At 39.8% G+C, this 20,933-nt stretch overlaps 1 protein-coding gene across 1 annotated transcript in view; it reads left to right on the top strand.

Annotated features, from left to right (window-relative positions):
- The window catches only part of LOC126282225 (tubulin polyglutamylase ttll6-like), a 395,080-nt gene that overhangs the window by 73,889 nt on the left and 300,258 nt on the right, over positions 1–20,933 (top strand). The window contains exon 7 of the mRNA XM_049981790.1: positions 15,163–15,263. Coding sequence (XP_049837747.1) covers positions 15,163–15,263 — 101 coding nt within the window. The remainder of the gene's footprint in view (positions 1–15,162; positions 15,264–20,933) is intronic.

The raw sequence follows: 20,933 nt of genomic DNA on the forward strand, positions 1-20,933 counted from the left end.
TGATACAATTTGAAATGAGACTCGTCCGACCAGGCAACATGTTTCCAGTCGTCAACAGTCCAATGTCAGTGTTGCCGGGCCCAAGTGAGGTGTAAATCTTTGTGTCATGCAGTGGTCAAGGGTACATGAGTGGGCCTTCGCTTCCACAAGCCCATATCGATGATGTTTCATTGAATAGTTCATACACTGACACTTGTTGATGGCTCAGCATTGAAATCTGCAGCAATTTGTGGAAAGGTTGCACTTCTGTCACATTGGATGATTCTCTTCAGTCATTGTTGGTCCCATTCTTGTAGGATCTTTCTTAGGCCACAGAAATGTTGGAGATTTCATGTTTCACCAGATTTCTGATAGTCACGGTATGCTTGTGAAATGGTCATATGGGAATATCCCCTCTTCATCCCTGCCTTGGAGATGCTGTGTTCCAGTGCTCATGTGCTGCCTATAGCACCACATTCAAACTCACTTACATCTTGATAAACTGCCATTCTAACAGCAGTAACCAATCTAACAACTGTACCAGACACTTGTTGTCTTACATAGGCTTTCCTGACTGCAGCACCATAGTTTGGCTGTTTACATATCTCTTTATTTGAATATGCATGCCCATACCAGTTTCTTTGGCACTTCTGTGTAATAAAGCACCAAAAATAATTGTAGTAATACTTCAGTAATAATGATAAAAACATATTTCAAAAATGGGTTTTGCCAGTGTGTAGCTATAAATATAACTTTGCCTTTAAAATCCCGGTTGATTCATGTTGTGTTGTGATTCTGGTAGACTAGGAGATGTTGTTCAGTTTGTGGCAGTGCTTTCAGGTATCCTAATTTACCAGATTTGTTGTACATATTGAAATATTCATACTCAATCGATTAAGGGCCTTCTAAGTGGAAGGTGGAAGCCAGCAAAGGGAGCCTCCTTCACCTCTAATAATGGGGCTCTGAACCTGCTTTCACCACAGTTCTATTGGTGTCATGTGGCGGCCATACAGTGGATGGCATAGATCAGCAGGGAGGTGCCCCATGGCCACTGTAATGAGGAACAGCACTCTCCAAACCAATTCATCAGACATTGCCCAGACTGTGGTAGCCTATTTTGCCACAGTGATTACAACTACTCAGGATGCAGGTTTCCAGTGCCATATAACCATTGCTGAGAGGAGCAGTTTGGTCTTCCAGGCCACCACTGAAGATCACTACTGACCATTTTCCATATGGGAGCTGGATTCTGCATTGTCTGTGGCTCATGACACATTCCCTGGTCACAACAGAATCCATTACAGTATGCTGTGGCACCTCACAAGTCGAAACAAAGACATCCTCCTCACACATTTTAAAGCCATTTGAGTGTCAGGTCGCTTTCCCAACTGATGGCAAGAGATAGTTTTAATTCCTCTTTTAGAACATGGGATAGACCTTAATGCCTGAGTAGTTACTATAATGTTGCCCTCACTAGCTGTGAGTTAAGGACCTTTGAGCAAAGGAGCAACTGCCATCTTATCTGGAGCTTTGAATTCAGGCAACTCCTTTGTCACTTTCAGTATGAGCTGATAAGGTATGACTCCACATTTTCTAACTTGGCCCTCCGGATGGCAGGTATACAACAGGCTTTCCTGCACTGGCACCATCTTCGAGGTATATTTTTTGACATCAAGGAAGCCTACGATACTACTCGGAGGCATCTTATCCTCAAGCTGCTTTACAATTGGGGTTTTCGTGGTTGTCTCCCCATTTTTATTCAGTCCTTTCTCCCACCACTGTATTTTTGATAGTGTGTCAGTGACATCCTGTCTTACCACTTTGAGGCGGAGAACCTGCTCAAGGTAGCTTTTAAATGTGACTGTCTTTGCCATAGCTTTTAATAGCATTATGTCAGTATGAAAAGTCTTGTCCAGTGTTCTTTGTTTGTGGATGACTTTTCTGTGGTTTTCTCTTCCTCAAGCCTTGCAACGACATGTTATCAGTTGCAACTAACTCTTCAGTGTTTGGATGAATGAGTGCAGAAGAGTGGCTTTAAGTTTTCAAATGAGAAGACTGTGTGTGTTCTTCTTAACCATTCGTATTCCATTTTAAACTTTCCTGAGTTGAGGATGATGGACTCTGTTCTTAATTTCAAATACACACTGAGGTTTCTGGGCCTCATATTTGACTCTAAGCTAAAGTGTTTGTCACATCTTAAGGACCCGAAAAACCAGTCCCTTAAGGCTCTAAGCGTTTTAAAATGTCTTAGCCATAGTACATGGCTTGTGTGCTCCGATTGTGCAGAGCATTTGTGGGATGATGTCGTCTAGATTACGGGTGCATAGTGTATGGGTCTGTGAGATCCTCTTACTTAAAGATGGTGGACTGGTGGACATGGTGCCCCATGAAGGGATTTGCTTGGCCATTGGGACATTCAGAATGAGCCCCATACCAAGCCTCTGTGCAGAGGCTGGTGAACCACCACTTCACATCAGGTGGCGCCTACTTATGGTGTGCCAGGCATATAAAACACTGTCCACACCATACACACCCGCATATTATACCGTTGCTCAGCATCCAATGGAAAGGCTTTTTCATGGCTCACAACAGGCAGCCCTATGTGATTCACACGCAGGATTGCTTTTAGACATGGGTATGATCCGTCTTAATGTTTTAAGTCACGGTTGGAGAAGATTTCCAACTTTGGTTCCTCTGGTGGCCCAGACTTATTTTTGACTTGACCAATTTTAAGAAGGACAGGACACCAGATTTTACATTCCAATCTCTGTTTTTTAACCATCTAGATATGCGTCATAGTTTCACAGTAGTGTACACTGATAGCTCCAGACAAGGGAATTCCCTTGGCTGCTCTGTCATGTTTGCCAACGATGTCACCAGGATTTGTCTTCATGATGAGTATACCATTTTCTCAGCAAAGCTCCACATGGTCCTGAAGGCACTGGAGCAGATGCGACATATTCGAGGCAAATGATTTCTCATTTGCTCTGATTCCCTAAGTGCCTTACAGCTGTTACAGAATCTGAATTCAGTTGAGGTGGCCCAGCTGACATATGGCCAACTATACTTGCTCCAATGACAGGGAAAGCATATGTCATTCTTCTGGGTGCCAGGTCATGTAGGGATACAGGGGAATGAACAACCTGATCAAGCTCCCAAGGAGGCCTGCAGGGAACAAGATGTGGCACAGTGTGCTACCCACCTTGCAGACTGTCATTTCTGCGCTACACAGGAAGTTCATGCAATTGTTATGTGAGGAATGGCTGATGGTAATGGACAGTAAGCTGCGGCTGGTGAAATCAGCTATCTGGTCGTGACACTCCTCTCCTGCCAGGTTCAAGGGGGGAGATGAAGTGACCCCCTTACGGCTTCACATTGGGCACTGTCCAAGAGGATCCCCCATTTTGTGATGCTTGTGGTGTGCACATCTCTGTAAGACAAATTTTAACAGAGTGCATTTTATAACCCGAGGCAAGCCCAGAAGCAAATATTGGTGGGGATCTGCCCTCCATTTTAGCTGATGACAAGATGAATGTGCCTAAGGTTTTAAAGTTTTGTGATGTGTCTGGGCTCTGGCCTAAACTTTTAGGCTGGAGGTTTTAGTGTGTTTCAGAATGGCTGGCCCCTCCTTTTTTATTCTTGTGGTCAGCCAGCAACATCCATCTGCTGTGTTGTTTTAGCTCATTAGACCACTTTCTTCATTTTCAGTTAATGTTTTAATATTGACGTGATATATCATTCTGTGCTTCTGTGCTAGTACAACAGAGTTTTCTAATTTTTGTTACCTTTATTTTATGTGTTGTTTTATACTCCTGTTTAGTGATATTACTGACACTTGTCTCAAACTGTTTTTGTGCGGGTGCTGAAGACCTTTCTGTCGTGCACCCATACCAACATATCCAACCGTCCATCCATCCAGAACACTAATTTCGGAAATCCGCTCTATGGATACTAAGAACTCATCGAGCCTCTGAGGTTACCATGACAGGGTGTCTGCGATTATGTTTTGTTTACCCTTGATGTAAATGATTTCAAAACTGAACTGGTGAAGTATGCGCACCACTTGGCTAACCTTCTATGTAATAATTTGCACATCAAAAGAAAAGGAAGTGCCTGATGCTCACAGTAGACTTAATTGTGCTTGCCCCATAAGTAGTACTCAATTTCTTAAATGCCCATGTAACCCTGAGAACCTCGAGCTCTGTCACGTTATATGAACAATCGGATTCAGGAAGGGTTTGACTTGCAAAACTGATTATCTTATGTGTCGGCTCCCATCATCTTCAATGATGTGAAATAAGCGTGCTCCTTATCCCTGTGAAGAAGTGTCTGTACTCGGACAAAAATCCTGTGACACATTGGGGTGGAGTAGTACGTCTGCATAAAGTAAGGTTTTCTTTATTTTGTCAAAGTCTGCTCAACATCTATCAGTCCATATCCATGGATTGTTTTTCCTCAAAAGATTGAGCAGTGTGTCAATATGCAATAACTGATCTTGACTGAATTAAAAAAAAAGAAAAAAAACCCCAAACCTAAATATGCCTTGAGTTATTTTTTATTCTGTTGTGGTGGGAAATGTTTGAATGCATCAAGTTTTCCTGGATCAGGTCATGTACCCTGTGGTGAGATAATATGACCCAGGAATTGGACCTTTCTTTTCCAAACTCCCAACTTTGTTAAATTAACTGTGACCCTATATTTTGCAAATTGATATAATACTTGTGCCAAAAGCCTCACATGTTCTTCCCATGTGGGAGTAGCTGTTAACATGTCATCAACATAAAGAGTGACTCTCCTGAGGAATTCTGGCCTCTAAACTTTGTCCAGTGTGGAAATAAAAAGATTTGCACTTACATTTCAAGCCAAAAAGCAATACAAAAAATTCATAGCTTCTTGGATATGAAGAAAAGCAGAATGTTTCATGTGGGTAAACGTCCATTTCATAGTTGTAACCCTTTGTTACCCTGGGGCACTTTCTGAATACTTGCACATACTGAAGTATTACTTCTTGTAACACCTCCTTCTGATCCTCTTGATAACAGGTAGATTCACTTACCCTGGTTCGGACAATCTCCGGATTCATGTCTTCCTCAGGCACTTGCTCACCCCTTTGTGTATCAAGAAACAGTGCCTTTGGATATGAGAACTGTACTCTGATATCAGTGTATTTTCAGTTGTGCTGGTTTTAATTAAATTTAGGACACATTTTTCCATGACCACAGAAATACACTTTAAAGAAAAACTGGGTATTAATGCCTGAAGTTTAAGTGATTTTGACTAGCTCCCCTCCACAGTCAGCATACGACAATTCTGCACTGGAAAAGTTAGTACATAACAGTCTTTGCAGCTCGTTAAACAGATCTTGTAATATTTACATTTGTCAATGCACCCATATCAAGTACCACAGGTACATCCATATCACATATCCAGGAATTTATTACAGCTTCCAATGACTCCTCATTATCCTTACCTAAATTGTTTACGTCTTCCTGACACAGTTCTTCTCTCATGTCAACCCCTTGGTCATTGCTGAGAAAGTAATTTGGAATAAACTGCATACCCACACCACTTTTATTGGTCTGTGAATCGGAGCTTAGTGCAACCTGTTTGAATTTTCTCCTGATTGGTTGGGGGTTAGCCTCTTCATTGTGAGTAACTTAAGCTACTTGCAGTTGTGGGTTTGACCTTACCAGTTCATTTCCTATATTGCCCTGGAATTAAGTTCTTCTTTACCTTGAACACCACTGGATATATGATTGTTATTCCATTGATTGTGGATGACTGCCAGATGGTCTGTGTGCAGTCGGTTCCTGCCAGTTATTGTACAGTTATTGCCACCTGCAGAGTGTGCATTGTGAATTTGTTGCCCACATCCCCCCTGTTTGGTATAAACCACTCTGTTGTAATTCTATTTGTGATTTCTTTTGAAACCTCATTTGTACTTTTAGTTTCTCCAATTACCATAATTATTTCTTGTGTTACTATTGTTGCACAGGGCTTACAGGTACCAACCACGTTGGATATTGCTACCACTGCCATTCTGCTGTTGACTATTTTGCAGAGGTGCTGCGTATGAATGTTCTGTGATCGTGATGGTCCCTGTTCCTGTATTAGGTCAGTTGAGTCGAGTACAGATAAGATGTACCCTATATCATTTTCAGGTGTAGTGATCAGATTTTTCCTGATACGAGCAGGCAGGCGATTTTTCAGTATTTTCAATATTTCCACATGGGAAAATGGGTTTGTCCAATACCTGGTTTTGTTTAAGTATATTTCAAAATACTTCTTCAGTCTCCCTTGTTTACTACTGAATGATTGGCTTAAAACTCTGCTGGATGGCTATGGACCAATATTTGTACAAAAAAGTCCATTCAAATTGCTCATAGGTATGACATCTCTCAGCCATATCTGTTGGTCACAATAAAAAATTACTTTGTGTGTACCATATGACAAACTTAATCTCCTGTGAATCTGTCTAGTTGTGGGGTAACTCACTGTGAAAAGCGCTGATAAACACTACTGGACTTGTTTTCGTACCCTGTGTTGAAAAAATCGGAAATAGTACAATAGAATGTTACAAAAAATGCTTTATATTGTTTTAATATTGCATCTGTTTCATCTGTCTGGCACTGTACAGGGAGTGGTCACCAGTTCTACCGATTAATTAGTAATTTTCAGAACAGTAATTACAATGGAAATTTTCTGGCGCTGTACAAGAGGTGCAACAATAGTGAGTTCGCTCAGGAGCATGTATCTTAGCTAATTTACACACAGCAGTGCACATTCCAGACAGCCAGGCTTATGGTTTTTTATACAGGGTGTTACAAAATGGTATGGCCAAACCTTCAGGAAACATTCCTCACACACAAATAAAGAAAAGATGTTATGTGGACATGTGTCCGAAAATGATTAATTCCCATGTTAGAGCTCATTTTAGTTTCGTCAGTATGTACTGTACTTCCTCGGTTCACTGCCAGTTGGCCCAATTGAAGGAAGGGCGAGCACTTCGGTGCTTGTTTTGACATGCGACTCATTTCTCTACAGTACTAACATCAAGCACATCAGTACATAGCATCAACAGGTTAGTGTTCATCACGAACGTGGTTTTGCAGTCAGTGTAATGTTTACAAATGCGGAGTTGGCAGATGCCCGTTTGATGTATGGATTAGCACGGGGCAATAGCCGTGGCACAGTACGTTTGTACTGAGACAGATTTACAGAACGAAGGTGTCCTGACAGGAAGACGTTCGAACCAATTGATCGGCGTCTTAGGGAGCACGGAACATTCCAGCCTATGACTCGCGACTTGGAAAGACCTAGAACGACGAGGACACCTGCAATGGATGAGGCAATTCCTCATGCAGTTGACGATAACCCTAATGTCAGTGTCAGAGAAGTTGCTGCTGTACCAGGTAACGTTGACCATGTCACTGTATGGAGAGTGCTACTGGAGAACCAGTTGTTTCCGTACCATGTACAGTGTGTTCAGGCACTATCAGCAGCTGATTGGCCTCCACGGGTACACTTCTGCGAATGGTTCATCAAACAATGTGTCAATCCTCATTTCAGTGCAAATGTTCTCTTTACGGATGAGGCTTCATTCCAACGTGATCAAATTGTAAATTTTCACAATCAACGTGTGGGCTGACGAGAACCCACACGCAATTGTGCAATCACGTCATCAACACAGATTTTCTGTGAACATTTGTGCAGGCATTGTTGGTGATGTCTTGATGGGGCCCCATGTTCTTCCATCTATGCTCAATGGAGCACATTATCATGATTTCATACGGGATACTCTACCTATGCTGCTAGAACATGTGCCTTTACAAGTACGACACAACATGTGGTTCATGTATGATGGAGCTCCTGCATATTTCAGTTGAAGTGTTCGTATGCTTCTCAACAACAGATTCGATGACCGATGGATTGGTAGCGGCAGACCAATTCCATGGCCTCCATGCTCTCCTGATCTCAACCCTCTTGACTTTCATTTATAGGGGCATTTGAAAGCTCTTGTCTACGCAACCCCGGTACCAAATGTAGAGACTCTTCATGCTCGTAAGTCACGCTGGTACGTTTTGTTGCTGTGTGTTTCCATTCCATGATTAATGTGATGTGAAGAGAAGTAGTAAAATGAGCTCTAACATGGAAAGTAAGCGTTTCTGGACACATGTCCACACAACATATTTTCTTTCTTTGTGTGTGAGGAATGTTTCCTGAAAGTTTGGCCGTAACTTTTTGTAACACCCTGTATAAATGAAAAATGTGTAACATGTAAGATTGTATTATTAGCTGATAGTTGTTTGAGTCTTGAAGTTATGTATCTCCTCTTCTTCTTTAAAGACAGTGTTATGGCGTCCAGCTTGCTCTGCTTAAATTTATTGCTTCTCCAAAGTATTACAGGTACCAGTGACACAGATAGATAGATCAGGTGAAATAAAGAACTAAGAAGTGACATTGATTCCACATCATAAGAATTAATATATTTCACATTATTAGTGAACTAAGCAGAAATTTACATCATCTCTCTATCACAAACAGGAACAACAACAGTACGAGATTGAAGAAACATACACTTGAAGTTTTTACAAAACATAAGAAAATCAATGTTCTTCACTTTTTTTTGCTATCTCCAAAGGCTTGATTGCTATGGATATATCACATTTTAATCTTTGCTGCAAACTACTTAGGTGAATTAATGGATAAAAATAAACAAAGATAATGAAGCATATATTCATTTAGGTAAACCAGCATAAGTCCCAATACATTATATAAAGTGAAGTAATTGCTATAATCAAATAGACCTTCTCAACAGGGGTGTTCTCAAGCACTTTGACACAATACATTCAGTCTCATTAACAGTGTCACCCACTTGTTTTATGTGGGTAAATTTTTACAAACCTACAGATGATGAGTAGGGTGGAGTGGCTGCTGTAAAGGGGACATGAGGCTGGGTAACCCAACTGCTTCTGGTTAGTTTTTGTATAACATTGTTTTTTGAACTCTCTTTTTGCTTAAAATCTTGGTAGTGTTGTTTGAAGGATGAAGTTCTATCTGGCAGAAGTAAAGCTGTAAGGACGGGGCGTGAGTTGTGCTTGGGTAGCTCGGTTGGTAGAATTCTTGCCCACGAAAGGCAAAGGTCCCGAGGTCGAGTCTCGGTCCAGCACACAGTTTTAATCTGCCAGGAAGTTTCATATCAGCGCACACTCCACTACAAAGTGAAAATCTCATTCTGGAAGTTCTATCTAGTTTTACACTAAGATGTTTTTCCTCACATCATTGGGTTGAAGTGGCCTGTACTTCCCTTTTAACCTTCCTCATCCTATCCCTTTCTCCTCCCCAAGGAAGGAATAAAATAAATTTCAAATTATACTTCAAATACTTATATAATCATCTGTGAATAAGCAACAGTGATTTGTAATATAGTTGGTGGAAAGGTGTAGAGAGCTCATGTGTGCCTCATAAAGGTTAGACATTGTCACAAGTGGCACAACACAGTTTTATTGTTGTGAACTAAGTCAGCAACAGATAAAACAACCTGCAGCTCATTTTGTATGGGATGTTATTCCCAGCATTACATCAGTTTAAAATGGTGCAACATGAAGAATAATGTAGCACATTCTGATGATGTAATGATAGACATTAAGTTGTTGAGCAAGGCTCCTCAGCAGTAATATGCTGTATCTCTGTGCAGGTAAAGTCTTGTTCCAGTTCTTGCCTGATCATCGCTATTTAACTGTTCTGATAATTCTCAAAGTCTTTCAGTGTTAGTGTTGGAATGATCACTTTAATTTCTACTAGCATATTTGTCATAACTGGAATGCAATCCATGATCCTACTGCTGAAGTAATGTTACTTTCCAGTAAATAGTGTTATTTACATCTGTGATACAATTTTTCATATCTTGAAAAGTTTTAAATGCAATAAAGTGAAATGAATGGAGTGTGAAATAATTGAAGATGCACTGACATAAAATGAAATCAGAACAAACCATTTAGATGTGCTAATCCACAACATAATGAATATGTAGTGACTATTGTCACAACATAGAATCAATTATGAAAGACAGAATAATGAATTATTTGAATAAAAGCAACCTTCTGCGTGAATCAGTTTGGATTCCAAAGAAGAAGTACAGAAACAGCCATAACAGAATTCACAAAAGTGGTGCTTGATGCTCTTGAAAAGAATAATGTGTCATAGACACATTCTTAGATTTTTCTAATGTTTTTGATACTGTTGGCCACAATGTTCTACTAAAAAAGTTAGAATCATTAAGAATAAGAGGATGAATGATCTTTTGACAGCTGTATTTCAACTAGTAGTAACACAGAAATTTTAAGCAACTTTCATGGAGTGTTCAGTGAAATCTTTTCACTTAAAACGATATGTAACAAAATGATTGGATATGTAACAGAATGACTGGTGGTCTTAAATGAATAACTCAAGATACAAAACCTTCTAGTGCCAGAAAAAGGCAACTCCATGATGATCAAAAATATAACAAAATTAGGCATTTTATTGAATATGTTAGTTGTTATAAAATTATATTTCAAAAATTTGTGAAAGCAACTAAATAAATGGCAAACAATAATTTCATTTTAAAAAAATAAAAATAATGCAGTGGCAGTTTGATCAGTTGTGAAATCAGAGTTATGTGCTAGAATTAGTACTTGCAAAATATCTAGTATTAACTAGACGAGACTTGTAAATATCAGAGTGTTTGAATCAATTCTTAAAAATGTAGTGAAGATAGACATTGATGTAGCAGAATATCATAATAAAGTAAAAAATTTTTGGACTTCACCAAGGAGCTTAATATCTTACAGATTTTAAAAACGTTTTGATAAGGAAGTGGAAAACATTATACTGTCAAAAAAAAAAAAAAAAAAAAAAAAAAAAAAAAAAAAAAAAAAAAAAAAAAAAAAAAAAAAGAAAATTGTTGCGTGGGAAAGGATGCCCATTACGATGATTAAAGCGGTATATATGTAATACCTCCACTAATTCAAATAATCAACCAATCTTTTGAATAGGTGTGCTTTTCTGATGTATTGAAGTACCAATATGCAGAAAATAGACCTCTGTTCAAGAAAGAGTCAAGGAAAGTCTTAGGAAACTAGCAATCTGTGTTGTTCTTCCAGTCCTATCAAAATTCCTGGAGAAAGTAGCTGTAATCTGGACTCAGATATTTTCTTTTTTTTTTCAGTTGTGTTATTCCAAGTAATCTGTTTTGATTCCAACGGGAGAAAAAAACACTTGATGCTGTGAACATCTTTCTTTAAAATATAAGTAAAGCACTGAATCAGAGGAGTAAAGTTGCAGATATCTTCTAAATTCTGACAGAAGGCTTTGATTTAATAAATAATGCCATGTTTATTTACAAATCTGAAATGTCTGCTTGTGTCTGTGTATGTGTGGATGGATATCTGTGTGTGTGCGAGTGTACACCTGTCCTTTTTCCCCCTACGGTAAGTCTTTCCGCTCCCGGGATTGGAATGACTTCATACCCTCTCCCTTAAAACCCACATCCTTTCGTCTTCCCCTCTCCTTCCCTGTTTCCTGAAGAAGCAACCGTTGGTTGCAAAAGCTAGAAATTTTGTGTTTGTGTTTGTGTGTTATTTTATTGTGCCTGTCTACCAGCACTTTCCCGCTTGGTAAGTCTTGGAATCTTTGTTTTTACTATATTTTTCCCATGTGGAAGTTTCTTTCTAATTTTAACATTCCACGTGGGAAAAATATATCTAAAAACAAAGATGATGTAACTTAGCCAAACTAAAGCATTTTCTCTGTTTTCCGTCTCGACTGACATCTCTGCCCAAACTCTTTGCCTTTTCATATGTCTGCTTGTGTCTGTATATGTGCGGATGGACATGTATGTGTGTGCGAGTGTATACCAGTCCCTTTTTCCCCCTAAGGTAAGTCTTTCCGCTCCCGGGATTGGAATGACTCCTTACCCTCTCCCTTAAAAGCCACATCCTTTTGTCTTTCTCTCTTCTTCCCTCTTTCCTGATGAAGCAACTGTGGGTTGCGAAAGCTTGAATTTTGTGTGTGTGTTTGTGTTTGTTATTGTTTTTATCAATGTACCAACACTTTTGTTTGGTAAGTTATATCATCTTCACACAAATTTCAAGCTTTCGCAACCCACGGTTGCCTCATCATGAGAGAGGGAAGGAGAGGGAAAGACGAAAAGTTGTTGGTTTTAAGGGGTAAGGAGTCATTCCAATCCCGGTAGCAGAAAGACTTACCTTGGGGGGAAGAAGGGACAGGTATACACTCACTCACACACACACACACACACACACACACACACACACACACACACACACACACACACACACACACACACATATATATATATATATATCCATCCACACATATACAGACACAAGCAGACATATGTAAAGGCAAAGAGTTTATGCAGAGATGTCAGTCGAGGTGGAAGTACAGAGGCAAAGATGTTATTGAATGACAGGTGAGGTTGCCGGCGCTCATACCTCACCTGTCATTTAATAACATCTTTGCCTCTGTACTACCGCCTCGACTGACATCTCTGCCCAAGTAAAATCAGAAAATTCTCTCAGGCTATTCTGATTTCTTTTGTCATCTACAACTGTCCCAAAGCTAACTTATGTAGAGCTATATCTCCTTTCATCACATTTAAAATTTATCCTGGTGTCACTCTGCTATTGCTAGTCATCATTAAAATGTGAACTGCTACATTATGGCAGACGAAACAGCATTCATAAAAGTTCGTCATATGTGTCTTAGATTAGGTGACAAAACTGTGACATTACTCATTCAGTTGATCCCATACAAGCCACCAAAATTTGCAGAAAAACAGTTCTTATTTTCACGAAGAAGTATTTATTAATCTCCTATTACAACTGTAGTACTGCACTCTCAAAAGAAACTTAATCACCAAACTTTTTTAAAAAAACATTGCTTCTTCTCCATGAACACACAAAACAGCTGTCCAGTGTTCAGCTTCTCCAGCATGTCACCAGTCTCATCAGCAGGAAAACCTTAAATCCCCCATCCGTATCCCACAATATTACAGTTAGTGAGAGAATAAGAGAACTTGCTGCAGAGAAAGGCAAATGAAATCCTCAAGGAAACTTACAATTGATCAATATGCAATAAAGTGACATTGAACATAAAGAACAAAAGTCATGGTTTCTCTGTTAAAGAGGTGTGAATACTTAAAGATACTTGCAATGCCATCAGCATGCTGTGGCCTTAAAATCGAGTTATCAGTCTGTAACAGCCGGTGACCTTTAGTTACATACTATTCATACATACACTCTGTTTACAGCTTTGAGATTCTTTTCTAAGGAACAAATGTAGAGAATATGAACATTGTTTTCAAACTGCAAAAAGGTCCATAAGAATAGTTATTTAGAATAGTAGTCAAGCTCATTGTAAAGATTTGTATAAAACAGTGAGGACTTTAACTACACAGTGGGAATGCATTTACCAATCAGTTGTTAGAAGATCTAGACTAAACTGTACAATAAATTCCCCAAAGAGATTACTAAAACAAGCTTAATTAAAAAATCAGTTAAGAAGTACCTGTGAAGTAACACATTCTGTACTGTGCTGGATTATTTAGATAACTCAGAATAGGGGTTATGTAAAGAATATAATACAGATAAATAATGATAATGATAACAAATCTCTATGATTTCATATAAGGCTTGCACATTATATTTTTTCCTTCTACTTTTCGTTTCTCAAAAAACCATACTCCCAGAGTTATGCAATGTGTAGTACTAATACCTTACATTCTTTCTGAGCTCAGTGTGTCACTTGTTATAGAGGGATGCTGACTCAGCATTTCAGGCTAGCAAATAGGAAGTTGTGATAGATTATGAAACAGTGTGTGTGAAGTACTTGTAGTGTCTGGGAATGAGAAATGAATGAACAGTGTAGAACTGATCTTTTGCATAACTAAATAACTTGTTTGCAAACCAGTACTGCACACTAGAGATAAGCCAAATGAGGTAGCTGCTTTAAGGTCTCGGCCGACTTCCTGTCCCTCTTTGTCAAACTAGATCTGTTAGTGTGTAAATGCTTGTGTATATGAATTATGCTATTGTTGTTGTTCTTAAATTGTAATACTACGGCATGCCCAAATATCCTTATAAAAGTGATCCAAAGGTGAACAACTCTACTACATTATTGCATGTCATTCGATTTTCTTTGATTTAATCCCCATTGTGATCTATCATGTGTCTGCAATGGTCCATTTGTATGTATTTTACAGTCGCCGAAGATTTAAACTTTGCCTTCTGGCATTTGAAAATAGTTGCATACATTCCGTGGCCCAGGTATCTGGCTTTAGACTCCATTTCTTCTGTTACAATGCCCATGTGAGCCTGGAAAGTTGGAGATGTCTATGACAAAGTTTCCAATTCTCAGAGGATTCTGTGGGTCAGTATGTACGTCTTAGGTGGGACATAAGTGGCGTGGAATAATCGCTCGTTGCAGCAAGTGTCACAACATGCCATAATAACAGTACACCAGTTTGCAAATATGCTGCATATGCCCCAGCGTACAGTTTGTGTTCAAACAAATCAAAAATTCCACAGGCAGAAGGTGGCTTCCAAAGCAGAATAAACTAAGAAAGTAAGTTCCTTTTTAAAAGTCGCAGACATCATTTGTTGTATTGAAAGGATAAAGTTTAACACAATTCATAATGCCAAAGTGATCTGTTACCCCTCGCCATCAACCCATTCATTTTGTTTCAGTGCATTCAATTCATTTCACTTATTTCCATTCTGGCAGGGTAAACCCTCGTTGTCCACTGATTCCACTGCCAAAGTGCTACTATTCCCAAATTAATTTAGAGTTTGGAACTCATAGGTTGAAACATTAGTGACACTGAAAGTTTGAGTCAGACTTCGATGTGTGCTCAGACAACCTAATTGTTAAAGCGACTGTTCACAGTAAGTAGTAAGTCCATATTTGAGTTTCTGTCTGCCAGATTTTGACAATTTTCACTACATATTCATTAAAACGTCTTGTAATTTGTGTATTGGACCATTTTCAAACTCAATGCTTTGATTTGTTATCTGTCTTCAGATAGACTAAAAGTCAACTTAAAAATATACCGCTCATTGCATTTTATACTACAATTGAACAATATAGTCTAGTCTGTTATATTTATTGTAACCTTTTCAGCCATTTCTGGTGGATGGATTCAAGTTTGATCTCCGACTCTATGTTTTGATTACATCTTGTGATCCGCTTCGAGTATATGTTTACAATGATGGCCTTGTCAGGTAAAAATTCTGAATAATTCAAATATTCCATTGTAGTTTTAATACATAATATATAATGTTTCAAGAGATTTTGAAGCTATTGGTTCTGCAGATTGTTGAGCATGCAAAAGCTAGATGTATGCAGAGCTAAGGATTATTTTTTCAGTGCTTGTCTAAATTATTTTTATTAAAATTTACCTGAATCTTTATTACTTTCATAAATACTATGTTCTCATTGTTCATGGTGTTAATCATAACACACTGTGTATTACTAATTTATAGTGTGATGTAAAATGATTGCTTTTAAACAGAAAGTTCTACAGAGTGACTCCTGTGCAACAGACAAAAATTTTACAGTGAAAAGTTTGGTGTTGTATCTTATTCCCATCGTAAAGTGACTGCCCATGATTTAATTTCTTCTACTTATTAAAGATTTATATTGAAGAACTAATATTCTGGTATCCCTCATTCAATTTATACAGGGTGAACCACATAAAATTTAGACCACAAATATTGCAGAAATGGAAAATGCTGTTGATGTGTGGTTTTCATAGAATGGATTAGTACTCAGGGACTCACATTGTTAGCCAGCATACACAAATTCTAATAAAACTTAGAATGTGCATTTCTTGAGCAAGCATGCAGTTTTTAAATGGAACAATACTTATTGACATCAGCATATTAAAAGTAAGGTAAATTATAATGTCAGTGATGTTTGTCACAGGATTTTGATCTGAGTCATTTATGAGATATCTTATTTTTAAAAGTTCCCACACTGACTATGGGCTGGACAGCCATTGTGTTGGTCCACATGTTCCTTGTAATCTACAGAGAAACATCTTCAAGTATCCATGGAAGATCGTCTGTTAGGAGGCTGGGACACTTGTGTATGTTCATTGTTCCATATATCAAACACGGCCAATGAGCTGATTCTTCATTATCACATTTACACTCCATGGACACTGATGTGTCACCTGAGAAAGCCAAAGCGAATTGTCAGCACACACAGAATTTCTAGCTTTCACAACCGACGGTTGCTTCTTCAGGAAAGAGGGAAGGAGAGGGAAAGACGAAAGGATGTGGGTTTTAAGGGAGAGGGTAAGGAGTCATTCCAATCCCGGGAGCAGAAAGACTTCCCTCAGGGAGAAAAAAGAACAGGTGTACACTCGCACACACACACATATCCCATATATATATATATATATGATGTAAATAAAATAGAAACAAACTTCCACATGGGAAAAAACCCATATCCTTTCATCTTTCCTTTTCCTTCCCTCTTTCCTGACGAAGCAACCATCGGTTGCGAAAGCTAGTAATTCTGTGTGTGTGTTTTGTTCATTGTGCCTGTCTGCCGGCGCTTTCCCGCTTGGTAAGTCTTGGAGGCACAATAAAATAACAGACAAACACACACACAAAATTTCTAGCTTTCGCAACCAACGATTGCTTCTTCAGGAAAGAGGGAAGGAGAGGGAAAGACGAAAGGATGTGGGTTTTAAGGGAGAGGGTAAGGAGTCATTCCGATCCCGGGAGCGGAAAGACTTCCCGGAAGCGGAAAGACTTACCTTAGGGGGAAAAAAGGATAGGTATATACTCGCGCGCACACACACACACACACACACACACACACACACACACACACACGTACACACATATCCATCCATCTTTCCCTCCCGGGATTGGAATGACTCCTTACCCTCTCCCTTAAAACCCACTTCCTTTCATCTTTCCCTCTCCTTCCCTCTTTCCTGAAGAAGCAACCGTCGGTTGCGAAAGCTAGAAATTCTGTGTGTGTGTTTGTGTGTTTTATTTATTTTGCCTGTCTACCGGCACTTTCCCGCTTGGTAAGTCTTGGAATCTTTGTATCTGTGTATGTGCGGATGGATATGTGTGTGTGTGTGTGTGTGTGTGTGTGTGTGCGAGTGTACACCTGTCCTTTTTTTCCCCTAAGGGAAGTCTTTCCGTTCCCGGGATTGGAATGACTCCTTACCCTCTCCCTTAAAACCCACATCCTTTCGTCTTTCCCTCTCCTTCCTGAAGAAACAACCATCGGTTGCGAAAACTAGTAATTCTGTGTGTGTGTTTGTGTGTTTTGTTCATGTGCCTGTCTGCCGGCGCTTTCCCGCTTGGTAAGTCTTGGAATCTTTGTTTTTAATATATTTTTCCCATGTGGAAGTTTCTTTCTCTCTCTCTCTCTCTCTCTCTCTCTCTCTCTCTCTATATATATATATATATATATATATATATATATATATATACACACACTCCTGGAAATGGAAAAAAGAACACATTGACACCGGTGTGTCAAACCCACCATACTTGCTCCGGACACTGCGAGAGGGCTGTACAAGCAATGTTCACACGCACGGCACAGTGGACACACCAGGAACCGCGGTGTTGGCCGTCGAATGGCGCTAGCTGCGCAGCATTTGTGCACCGCCGCCGCCAGTGTCAGCCAGTTTGCCGTGGCATACGGAGCTCCATCGCAGTCTTTAATACTGGTAGCATGCCGCGACAGCGTGGACGTGAACCGTATGTGCAGTTGACGGACTTTGAGTGAGGGCGTATAGTGGGCATGCGGGAGACCGGGTGGACGTACCGCCGAATTGCTCAACACGTGGGGCATGAGGTCTCCACAGTACATCGATGTTGTCGCCAGTGATCGGCGGAAGGTGCACGTGCCCGTCGACCTGGGACCGGACCGCAGCAACGCACGGATGCACGCCAAGACCGTAGGATCCTACGCAGTGCCGTAGGGGACCGCACCGCCACTTCCCAGCAAATTAGGGACACTGTTGCTCCTGGGGTATCGGCAAGGACCATTCGCAACCGTCTCCATGAGCTGGGCTACGGTCCCGCTCACCGTTAGGCCGTCTTCCGCTCACGCCCCAACATCGTGCAGCCCGCCTCCAGTGGTGTCGCGACAGGCGTGAATGGAGGGACGAATGGAGACGTGTCGTCTTCAGCGATGAGAGTCGCGTCTGCCTTGGTGCCAATGATGGTCGTATGCGTGTTTGGCGCCGTGCACGTGAGCGCCACAATCAGGACTGCATACGACCGAGGCACACAGGGCCAACACCCGGCATCATGGTGTGGGGAGCGATCTCCTACACTGGCCGTACACCTCTGGTGATCGTCAAGGGGACACTGAATAGTGCACGGTACATCCAAACCGTCATCGAACCCATCGTTCTACCATTCCTAGACCGACAAGGGAACTTGCTGTTCCAACAGGACAATGCACGTCCGCATGTATCCCGTGCCACCCAACGTGCTCTAGAAGGTGTAAGTCAACTACCTTGGCCAGCAAGATCTCCGGATCTGTCCCCCATTGATCATGTTTGGGACTGGGTGAAGCGTCGTTTCACGCGGTCTGCACGTCCAGCACGAACGCTGGTCCAACTGAGGCGCCAGGTGGAAATGGCATGGCAAGCCGTTCCATAGGACTACATCCAGCATCTCTACGATCGTCTCCATGGGAGAATAGCAGCCTGCATTGCTGCGAAAGGTGGATATACACTGTACTAGTGCCGACAATGTGCATGCTCTGTTGCCTGTGTCTATGTGCCTGTGGTTCTGTCAGTGTGATCATGTGATGTATCTGACCCCAGGAATGTGTCAATAAAGTTTCCCCTTCCTGGGACAATGAATTCACGTTGTTCTTATTTCAGTTTCCAGGAGTGTGTGTGTGTGTGTGTGTGTGTGTGTGTGTGTGTATATATATATATATATATATATACTTGCAGTTCACCTAAGCAGCTAAAATTTTGACAGTGCATTTCTTTCATTGCATTCTCCCTATGTAAAAAATTTCATAGTGGGTTTCAACATGTCAGACTGAACCATTCTCTTATTTTTTATTTTATTTTTTATTTATTTGGTATGCGTATTCCATGGATCCGTACATGCGAGTGATTCGCCTGGATGTGGAACATGTCAATACAGTTGTACAAATACAATTAATGTTACAGAATAGTAATATAATACAATGATATAGATATCAATAAGTATCACTTTTTCTCATTTACAAGCTGTCATTTAACTACTATAACATTAACATAATATTGTATCGTCCATCTAATAACTAAGAGACTAAATACATCTATTATTAAGGGAGGGCATTATTTCTGGAAAAAAATGCATCTAACGAGTACAGTGGATGGTCAGTGGATGTACCTTTGAACAACATTTCATTTTTTCTTGTACATTTAATATAATTAGGCAATACATTAAAATTCTTTATAGCAGCATACTTTACTCCCTTCTGTACAAGTGATAAATTTTTTAGTTCAACATGTAGATTATCTTTACCTCTACTATTGTAGTTATGGTATGAACAATTTGTTTCATACTCAGCATAGTCTTTATTAACTACATTCATCAGGGATTATATGTACTGACATGTTATAGACAGAATACCTAACTGTGTGAAAAGTTTTCTACATGAGGTTTGTGGAGGAACCCCACACATGATTCTGACTGCTCTCTTCTGAGCAGTTAAGATTTTTTTGAGGCTGGGGAATTACCCCAAAATATTATTTCGTAACTCATTAATGAATGAAAGTACCCAAAGTAAGATGATTTTAAAATGTTGATGTCCCCAAAATGAGTAATGATTCTTAGAGCAAAAGTCGCTGATGAAAGCCTTTTTAGAGTAAGGGACACATGTTGTTTCCAATTGAGCCTGCTGTCAATGTGAACCCCCAGGAATTTAGTGGATTGCACCTCTTCTAGTTCCTGGTTGTCATGAGAAATTACTATATTTTCTAGAGTTTTATTTTTTGTGTGGAACTGTATAAAATTAGTTTTTTTAATATTAACTGAAAGAGAATTAATTGAAAACTAAGCTGTAACTTCTCTGAGTATATCATTAGCATCAGTTTCTTAGAGCAAAAGTTGCTGATGAAAGACTTTTTAGAGTAAGGGACACATGTTGTTTCCAATTGAGCCTGCTGTCAATGTGAACCCCCAGGAATATAGTGGATTGTACCTGTTCTAATTCCTGGTTGTCATGAGAAATTACTATATTTTCTAGAGTTTTATTTTTTGTATGGAACTGTATAAAATTAGTTTTTTTAATATTAACTGAAAGAGAACTAATTTAAAACCAAGCTGTAACTTCTCTGAGTATATCATTAGCATCAGTTTCCAGGTCAGCAGTAGACCTACCATCTACGACAATGCTTGTATCATCAGCAAACATTGTGAATTAACAATTTTTACTAATGGACAGGGGTAAATCATTAACATATATTAAAAACACCAAGGGTCCAAGGACAGATCCCTGGGGAACTCCATGCTGAATTTTGCCCCATTCAGAATCCACTAGATTAGAAGATCCTTTGTTGCAGCCGTTTAGAACCACCTTTTGTTTCCTGTCTTCAAGATATGATTTTAGCCAGTTACCTATAGGCCCTTTGATTCCATAATGATAGGTCTTCTCCAAGAGTATCTTGTGGTTTACACAATCAAAGGCCTTGGAAATATCACAGAAGACACCAACTGCTGACTTCTTACTATTAATAGACTCCAAGACATCATTTGTGAGTGAATATATGGCACGCTCTGTGGAAACCCCTTTTTGAAAACCAAACTGTCTGTGGTTAATAATATTAAGATTATCAAGATGTGCCACAATCCTGTTATACACTGCCTTTTCAAGAACCTTTGAAAATGTTGTTAAGAGAGAGA

Source organism: Schistocerca gregaria, chromosome 7 (genome assembly GCF_023897955.1).
Source record: "Schistocerca gregaria isolate iqSchGreg1 chromosome 7, iqSchGreg1.2, whole genome shotgun sequence".
In the NCBI taxonomy this organism is placed as follows: Eukaryota; Metazoa; Arthropoda; class Insecta; order Orthoptera; family Acrididae; genus Schistocerca; species Schistocerca gregaria.